General features: G+C 41.6%; 1 protein-coding gene across 6 annotated transcripts in view; it reads right to left on the bottom strand.

Moving 5' to 3' along the window:
* LOC138633758 (receptor-type tyrosine-protein phosphatase mu-like) overlaps positions 1–10,000 on the bottom strand; it is a 107,327-nt gene that overhangs the window by 52,692 nt on the left and 44,635 nt on the right. For 5 of the 6 annotated variants that reach the window (XM_069720172.1, XM_069720177.1, XM_069720174.1 and 2 more), the window contains exons 10-14: positions 3,121–3,274; positions 2,811–2,977; positions 2,607–2,716; positions 2,116–2,317; positions 1,838–1,940 (exon numbers count right to left, since the gene is read on the bottom strand). In XM_069720172.1, the coding sequence (XP_069576273.1) occupies positions 1,838–1,940; positions 2,116–2,317; positions 2,607–2,716; positions 2,811–2,977; positions 3,121–3,274 (736 nt within the window). The remainder of the gene's footprint in view (positions 1–1,837; positions 1,941–2,115; positions 2,318–2,606; positions 2,717–2,810; positions 2,978–3,120; positions 3,275–10,000) is intronic. The other variant, XM_069720173.1, reaches the window with a different exon arrangement.

Raw genomic sequence — 10,000 nt, 5'->3', positions numbered from 1 at the left:
AATTCTACGACTGAATTAAAACTCAACGACTGAATTAAAACTCTAGCGACTGAATTAAAACTCTAGCGACTGAATTAAAACTCTAGCGACTGAATTAAAACTCAACGACTGAATTAAAACTCTACGACTGAATTAAAACTCTAGTGACTGAATTAAAACTCTAGCAACTGAATTAAAACTCTAGCGACTGAATTAAAACTCAACGACTGAATTAAAACTCTACGACTGAATTAAAACTCTAGTGACTGAATTAAAACTCTAGCAACTGAATTAAAACTCTAGCGACTGAATTAAAACTCTAGCGACTGAATTAAAACTCAACGACTGAATTAAAACTCTACGACTGAATTAAAACTCTAGTGACTGAATTAAAACTCTAGCAACTGAATTAAAACTCTACGACTGAATTAAAACTCTAGCGACTTCAGAAAACAGTTAAAACTATTCAGATCTGATCTCAAAACACTGGAGAGAAACTCGACTGATTCGCTGTTTGACTACACCAAACACTGGTAAACTTCAGAGTTCATGTTCTGTCTTCCACCAGCAGGTGTCAGAGTTCACACCGACTGTAAATGTGATTTACAGACACACTGAGCTGCACCTGAATGCAGCACAGTTAGTTTTTAACACTGTTTGTGTCCTGAGGGACGCTGGGAACAATAGCAGTGTTTTTCACAGGAGGCAGGTTCAGGACAGAAGTCATATATCAATCCCCCCCCACCTCCCTCTTCCCCCACCCAACCACCACACACACACACACACACACACACACACACACACACACACACACACACACACACACACACACACACACACACACACACACACACACACACACACACACACACACACACACACACACTTAAGGGTGTGGATGGTGGAAATGCAGTAATGTCACATTTCCTGCTGGACAGGAAACTAATGGAGGACAGGAAGACACACACATGCACTGAAACACACACTGAAACACACTACAGTTTGTGTTTAATCCTACAGATGTGAACAGAAACAGATTCAATCATCTTCTTCCTCTTTTCTTGCCCGTCTCTCGTCTCCCACTCACATCTGTCTCTCTTTGTGTCTTTTCTTTGCCTCTTTATCTCCGACACACCGGCTCCAATCACATTTCTCCACACTCGCTTGTTGTGTGTGTGACTGTAATCTGATTACAGCTGCAGGTCGCCCGCGGCAACACCTTTTGTCCTGCAATCTGAGCCTCTTATTTTGAAGTGTGTTGTTGCGGTGTGTGTGTGTGTGTCGGCCTTCGGGCACACCAACACACACACACACACACACACACACACACACACACACACTCTTCGATGTCAGAACAGACAAAAGCAAAGTTAAATATAAACATGTAAACATGGAATCGTATCTCAGAGCAGCATCTGTTCAATCTGATGGATTCAACCAGCTATCATGTCAATTAACACACAGCACATCACACACACACACACACACACATCACACGTGTGTGTGATGTGTGTGTGTGTGTGTGTGTGTGTGTGTGTGTGTGTGATTGACACATTAGCTGTTAATCCCTTGTTAATCCTCGGTGTTAGCAGCAGGCTCTGATTAGCCCCACCCGCTGATTGTTAATTAACCAAATCCCTCGTTTCAGCCCGGACAGCTGTTGACATGACAACTGTTACCGCGGATACTGCCTCCCTCCGGGACCTGACGGCAGTGTGTCTGTGTTGTCTTGCTTTTAATTTTCTATTTCACTTCCTGCCTCAGAGAGCTCCCTGCCGCCGTCTGAATGTTTCGCTGAGTCATGAAAAGTTGATGAGGCGGGAGATTGATGCTGCTGAATATTTGAAGACGTGTTCACCTGACGGGGGCGCCGCGGCTCTGGGCCGGCTTCAGCAGAACCGTGACCGACGAGTCCGTCTGGTTCAGAGGAGACTCCTGGTCGTAGGCCGGCATCAGAGGAGCTGCGGAAGAGGACAGAACGTCATCCTCAGCAGGACCAGGGACAGGACCAGGACCAGAACCAGGACCAGGACCCAGGTCAGGACCAGGACCAGGACCAGAACCAGGACCAGGACCCGGGTCAGGGGCCTGATCCTAGTCCGGTACCAGACCTCATTTAGACTCTGGTGGTCCTACCTGAGATCTTGGTGGTGAACTGGATGATGACGGGGGGGCCGAAGCCTTTCACCGTGGAGGCTTTTATTGTGAAGGAGTAGGTGGAGCCTGGGTAGAGGCCGGTGAACACGTGGCTCGTCTCATTGGCCGGTTTGAAGACCTTCCCGCTCTGATTGGACAGGTCGAACTCTGTGTCGAAGGAGCTCAGCGCTTTGTAGGAGATCTGGGAGAGAGCAAACATGTGAAACACTACGTTACCCATGATCCTCGGCAGCTCTCATAATGATGAATGACAGCTGTTGAATTCAGGGCTTGAACTAACCATTATTTTTTTATTATTAATTCATTAATCAGCTGTTTTTAAATATCAGAAATTAATGACTAAAACAGATTTATTGTTTGATGACCAACTAATCGATTAATGGACGAACGGCTGCAGCTCTGATTGTACTGGTTCTTGAAGCTCTTTGATTGGACGCTCACAGCAAAGCCCTCTGGGTGTTGTAGTTTACCTCGTACTGCCGGATGAGGCCGAAGGTCTGCAGCGGTTCTCTCCAGCTCAGACTGATCTGCTGCTCGTAGCTGCTGCCGAGGATCGAGTCCACCGGAACCGCCCCGGGAACTAGAACCAGAACGTTCAGAGAGTCAGATGGACCAGAACAGAACCTGAGATTGTACTGTGGTTCTACTGTGGTTCTATTGTGGTTCTACCGTACCGTCCTCGTCTGTTAGCACCAGCAGCTCCTCGCTCTCCTTGCGTCCCTCCGGGTTGCTGAGGACGAGTCTCAGGCTGACGTTGGTGAACGGTGGGAGGTTCCTGACGATGTGCTGCGGCACGCTGCTCAGGGAGTCGTACACCAGCTCCTCTTTCACCGGCCCCCTGCTGGACACCTGTCATATTACCTGTCTGGCTCCTCCCTTTCTCCTCCTCCACCTGTTGGCCCCTCCCTCTCTCCACCTGTTGGTCACTCCCCCTCCACCTGTTGGCTATTCCCTCCCTCCCCCTGTTGGCCCCACCCTGTTTACCTGATAGCGCCCCCTGCAGGTCTGTAGTGGTACTGCACCGTCAGGTTGTAGCTGTAGCAGCGTGTCACGTTGTATCCGAACGGTTCCCATCGAACCGTCACCTGTTTGGACTGAATGTCGACAACCTGAAGACGCCGCGGGCCGTGCATCGGGTCTGACACATAAACACACACAAACAAACATGAAGTCACACCTGTCTGATGTCACCGGGTCCACTTCCTGTTCTGGAAATACAAGTTTATCTGAGGAAACAAAGCTGGACCAGGTGGAATAATGAGGTCCAGTTTTAAGGTGTCCTGCTGGTTCTGGATCTTTAACAGACTCTGAATGTTTTTATCAGAAGTAAAGTAACGTTTCTGAGATTCATTAAGTTACAAAATAAAAACAGGAAGTTCTAAAAATGTGGTGTGTCTATCCCATAATATCCACCTTCCCTCCGGGACACATCGTTAAACTGTCATTCAGTCTGTTTGATCTGAGACGTCACGTCGGGAATAAAAACCCTCCAACATTCGCAGGGCTGATAAAGATCGACCAATCAGCAGACGGGATGACCGGATCATGTGACCCTGTTCCTGATCCTTCAGCTGTCTCAACATCACCTGATTCTACCTGAGCGACTGTGATCAGAACCACATGAACACAGCAGGGAGAGGAGGACCACAAGGGACAGCTGGAGCTAAAATCACGTAGCGGTGATCACAACAATGTGGTGAGCTCAGTGATGATGATCAGGAGACGACCCCTCCCCCCCACACACACACACACACACACACACTCAACTATCCCCCCCACACTCTCCCCTCTACCTCCAGCAGGGAGTTAAAACTGAACTAAAAGACAGGCTTCGACTAAACAGAGACACAAAGAGGGAGATTAAAGGAACTGAGCACGCCCTCTCTCACACTCCCTCCTTCCCTCACTCCCTCCCTCACTCCCTCACTCACTCACTCACTCACTCACTCACTCACTCACCCACTCACTCACTCACTCACTCGCCAATCTAAGTGCTGTATTTCAAGATGACAGACAGCGATCCACTCAGAGGGAGAATGATAGATGAGAGCAGGAAAGAGCAATTTCTCCTGACAAAACCCCACTGAGTGAGTGTGTGTGTGTGTGTGTGTGTGTGTGTGTGTGTGTTTTCAGGTGTTTTCTGCAGGCAGTGAACAATTCCTTTCCTGTTCTTTGTCGTCTTTCACCTGTGTGTGTATGTATGTGTGTGTGTGTGTGTGTGTGTGTGTGTGTGTGTGTGTGTGTGTGTGTGTGTGTGTGTGTGTGTGTGTGTGTGTGTGTGTGTGTGTGTGTGTGTGTGTGTGTGTGTGTGTGTGTGTGTGTGTGTGTGTGTGTGTGTGTGTGTGTGTGTGTATGTGTGTGTGTATGTTTTCAGGTGTTTTCTGCAGGCAGTGAACAATTCCTTTCCTGTTCTTTGTCGTCTTTCACCCGTGTGTGTATGTATGTGTGTGTGTGTGTATGTATGTGTGTGTGTGTGTGTGTGTGTGTGTGTACATGTGTGTGTGTATGTGTGTGTGTGTGTGTGTGTATGTGTGTGTGTATGTGTGTGTATGTGTGTGTGTGTGTGTGTGTGTGTGTGTGTGTGTGTGTGTGTGTGTGTGTGTGTGTGTGTGTGTGTGTGTGTGGTCAGCAGGGCTTCCATCCCATCATTTTTGGGCTGACATTTAAATCAGACATGGAGGCAGAGCGCCCTGCTGATGATGTCATCAGGTATTTTTCCAGTGAATGTTAAAAAACTACAAACTGCGACCTTGAAGAACTACAAAAGGTCACCAGAAGAACTTCCTGTTCGGGGTCAGCGGCATTGTCAACAACAGGTTTCATTTCGACATCTACGTTTTGTTTTTCATCGTCTGACCTTTGACTCTCGGAGCTGCAGCGCCCCCTACAATCTGTTTCCATGGAAACAAGCTCATTAAACTACAGTCTGTTTCCATGTTATGTAGACCTGCGTGTTTTTTTTTTCTCATGATTTGTGTCTGAAGTTTGCTGAACGTGTCAGTTCAGATACATCGAATCGGTCGGATTAATGATGAACTCTTGTTTGTTTTCACCGTTCAACTTCTGGTTCGGATTGAAGGTTTTAAAGGAGATGAAAACAAACAAACAAACAAACAAACACTGCAGAAGAAGAATAAGATAATGTTTCAGAGAGAAGTGTTGAATGTTTGAAGGTGACTTTGGGATAAAGAGGAGGAGGAGCAGCAGGAGGAGGAACATGAGAAAATAAATGACTAAATTAAAAGTCATGAGATAAAACTGATGTTCTCGGGTCAGAGTTTCTCTTCCTTCTGATGAATTCTGCGTGAAAACGATCATCAGTTGTTCAACACAAACTGAATGAAGACGCTGCGATGGAGTACAGCTTTTCCTCTTTTAGTTCTGTTTTGGGTCTCCTCCTCCTCCTTCTCCTCAGTTAATGTTTTCTCTTCCCAAGTCCGTCTGATAACGATGAACATTTGGAGATTTAGACGATTAAACCCTCATGAAGGAAACGAAGAGGAGACGGTGAAATAAAAAGGTAAAAATACAAAAGTAAAAGCTCTAAAACGTCTCAGTGACGAGCCGAGCGAAAAATCTGAGGTGGAAAAAGACGCAAAGAGAATGAAGTGAAATATTCATATGATATTTTTCTAAAAGCCTCGACAAACACACACACACACACACACACACACACACACACATTTTAATGGATGTTAACACACTCAGAGGGTTTTATTCCATGACCAATGCTAAGCTGTGTGTGTGTGTGTGTGTGTGTGTGTGTGTGTGTGTGTGTGTGTGTGTGTGTGTGTGTGACATCAAATATCAAAGCCAACTTATTCAAGGTGTTTTTTTTTTTGACTTATTTTTGTTTTTGTAACAAAAACTGATATTTACTGATATAAATGGTTATTTACTAATCTAAACTAATATTTACTTATGTAAACTGATATTTACTAATAAAAACAGATATTTACTCAAATAAACTGATATTTACTAATATAAATGGATATTTATTAATATAAATGGATATTTACTACTATAAACTGATATTTACTAATATAAACTGATATTTACTCATATAAATGGATATTTACTAATCTAAACTAATATTTACTAATATTAACTGATATTTACTACTATAAACTGATATTTACTAATATAAATGGATATTTACTAATCTAAACTAATATTTACTCATATTAACTGATATTTACTAATATAAACTGATATTTACTAATCTAAACTAATATTTAGTAATATTAACTGATATTTACTAATATAAATGGATATTTACTAATCTAAACTAATATTTTGTAATATTAACTGATATTTACTAATATAAATGGATATTTACTAATATAAACTAATATTTACTTATGTAAATGGATATTTAATAATATAAACTTATATTTACTAATATAAATGGATATTTACTAATATAAACTTGTATTTGCTAATGTAAACTTATATTTACTAATATAAACTTATATTTACTAATAAAAACTTATATTTACTGTTATAAATATTTATTTACTGATATTTAGTAATAATTCCTACTGATTCTATTCTATTCTTTTGATATTTACTTATACACTTATATTTACTAAACTTAATTTATATTCACTAATATTTACTGGTATTTACTAATATTGATTTATAATTACTTCTATTTACTAATATTAATATATATTTATTGATACTTACTGATTATCATTTTGTTGATAACAGCAGCTAACGATCATTCAATTTTAGTTGATGATTAATTGTCATAGAAATAATGATAATAATTAGTTTTCAGTTTATTTTGTTTGTTTGTTTATTTGTCACATTTTATTTTGTTTGTTTATTTGTCACAGTGTCAGCCTCCTCTTGTAGCTGCTGGTGTGGAGATGGTGATGAAGCATCATATGAATGTTTTTATACAGATTAATGGAAACGATTCTAATTATGACAGAATGTGATCAGATGGCTTAGTCCTGATCAGGTGATGATGTAATGATTGTAATCAGGTGATGATGTAATGATTGTAATAACAGGACGGTGTTGACATGAAGCCGAGGTTCTAACGGATCAGAACATGTGAATGCTCCATTCTGCTGCTGCTTCGTTCTCTTTACTTTTACTGGAACCTCCAGAGTTCTCCGTGTTCTGCTGTGAACTTCCTCTATAAACTTTTATTCAGATCACAGTGATGATCACAGCCAGACGTTCCTCCTAGAACACAGAGGAACATGTTTGTCTGATTTCCTGTCCGACTGAAGACGAGCGTCACGTATGAAGCAGAATATTTAACCGTGATGTTTCTGTTTATCTGCCACCAGCTGAGCCGCCTCACTGAGCGCTAAGTCCTAAAGCTTGTATGATGGACACAAGCATTTATTATTAAACACACTCACACTCACACACACACACACACACACACACACACACACACACACACACACACACACACACACACACACACACACACACACACACACACACACACAGGCTGGTTCATAATTTATCAGCAGTAAGATGAATAAATAAAAGTGAGTTGAAGACAGACGAGTGTTATTAGAGCGTACATTATCACACTGAGTGTCACAGAGACACAAACACACCCTCTGAGCTGTCAATCACACTCACACACACACACATACGTCTTTCAACATTTCTTTCCTTTATGTTTCCTGCCTCTGATGTCAGAGGAGCGACAGTCCCAGACGGGTGGAGCTTATCATAGACTGACACACCTAGTTTGGTTCTGAAAAGAACCTCCAACAACCCAAACAACCAACACGCTTCTACCGGGGAACCCAAGAACCTCCTTAAAACCCCGCAGAGTGATATCAAAACCCCAAAAGGACTGCTAGAACCTCATCAAGGACTAGACCCTCATCAAAGACTAAAACCTCATCAAGTACTACTAGAACCTCATCAAGGACTAGAACCTCATCAAAGACTAAAACCTCATCAAGGACTACTACAACCTCATCAACGACTAGAACCTCATCAAAGACTAAAACCTCATCAAGGACTCCTAGAACCTCATCAAGGACTAGAACCTCATCAAGGACCACTAGAACCTCATCAAGGACTCCTGGAACCTCATCAAGGACTAGAACCTCATCAAGGACTCCTAGAACCTCATCAAGGACTAGAACCTCATCAAAGACTAAAACCTCATCAAGGACTACGACAACCTCATCAAGGACTAGAACCTCATCAAAGACTAAAACCTCATCAAGGACTACTACAACCTCATCAAGGACTAGAACCTCATCAAAGACTAAAACCTCATCAAGGACTACTACAACCTCATCAACGACTAGAACCTCATTAAAGACTAAAACCTCATCAGGGACTCCTAGAACCTCATCAAGGACTAGAACCTCATCAAGGACCACTAGAACCTCATCAAGGACTCTTAGAACCTCATCAAGGACTAGAACCTCATCAAGGACCACTAAAACCTCATCAAGGACTCCTAGAACCTCATCAAGGACTAGAATCTCATCAAATACTAAAACCTCATCAAGAACTACGACAACCTCATCAACGACTAGAACCTCATCAAAGACTAAAACCTCATCAGGGACTCCTAGAACCTCATCAAGGACCACTAGAACAGACAGACAGGTCTTCATCGTTGGTCCTCTGCAGAGCATGTTCCTGACAACACGTGTCAGCTGTGTGAGTGTTTGCTTCAGTCATGTAGCAGCAGGTCTGAGTGTTGAAACCCGACACGCGTCGCGTTGTCTGGATCACGTGTTCTCAGAAACGTGTCAAATGTGTAAATCTGATGTTGTTCTTTGCCACACGTTTTGTTTGAGAGATGATTATTATTGAATTATTAATATCGTTATTATTATTAATGTAATGATCAATATCAGATTATTCTTATGGTTTTAATTATTATTTAATTAACTATATTTCTCTTCAGCTACTGATATTCATCGTTAGGAAATGTTATTTTTGCAAATATATGTAGATAATATAATATTATAAAATGTAAATAAAATACTATAAGATGATATGATATGATGTAATATAGTAAAATATAATATAATGTATTATAATATAATAATAATAATACAATATAATAATGTAATATTGAGTTTATATAAATGAACTATGTGAAAGAGAAAAAGAAAAAGAAATAATTCTATATTTTGTCTGCATCTCAATGGAACAAGAAGACAAAATAAATTACGATCAATAATAATTAAGAATTAAGAATGTAAATAAAAAGAGAAATAAAATGTGAGTGTAACCGAAACAGAGCAGCAATGAAGAGCTGCTGCACCTGTGTAATTAGCACGCTAATTGCTAATCACATTCTGTTTGTTGTTTACACACACACCTGCACCAGCAGCTAGCATGATGTGTACACTGCAGCCATTAAGAGCTAATGAGTGTGGCGCTAACGAAGCTCACTGCCTTAATGACCTCACCATTAACCATTAGCCACCTGATGAGCTCAGCGCTAACGCAGCATAGCATGGCACGCTAATGACTCCTCCATTAACCTCCTAATGAGAGCAGTGTGAGTGCAGACTAGCAGCTGCTTTCTGCTAGCTGCCATCACAGTAAAGGGATATTACAAATAAAACTGACTGTAGAGGACAAGGAAGGACGAGACGTCCATCATCATCATCATCATCTCATCACATCACAATCATCAACATCACATCATCATCATCATCACCATCACCATCATCACCATCACCATCATCACATCACCATCATCATCATCACATCACCATCATCACCATCACATCACCATCATCACATCATCATCATCATCACCATCATCATCATCACATCACCATCGTCATCATCATCACCATCATCACCATCACATCACCATCATCATCATCACATCACCATCATGATC

This window comes from Brachyistius frenatus, unplaced genomic scaffold (genome assembly GCF_029030835.1).
Source record: "Brachyistius frenatus isolate BFR_SWC_R1_liver_20210118 unplaced genomic scaffold, ASM2903083v1 Contig_236, whole genome shotgun sequence".
NCBI lineage: Eukaryota > Metazoa > Chordata > Actinopteri > Embiotocidae > Brachyistius > Brachyistius frenatus.
Note: the sequence above shows the minus strand (reverse complement) of the source record. Positions and strands in the feature narration are given on the sequence as shown.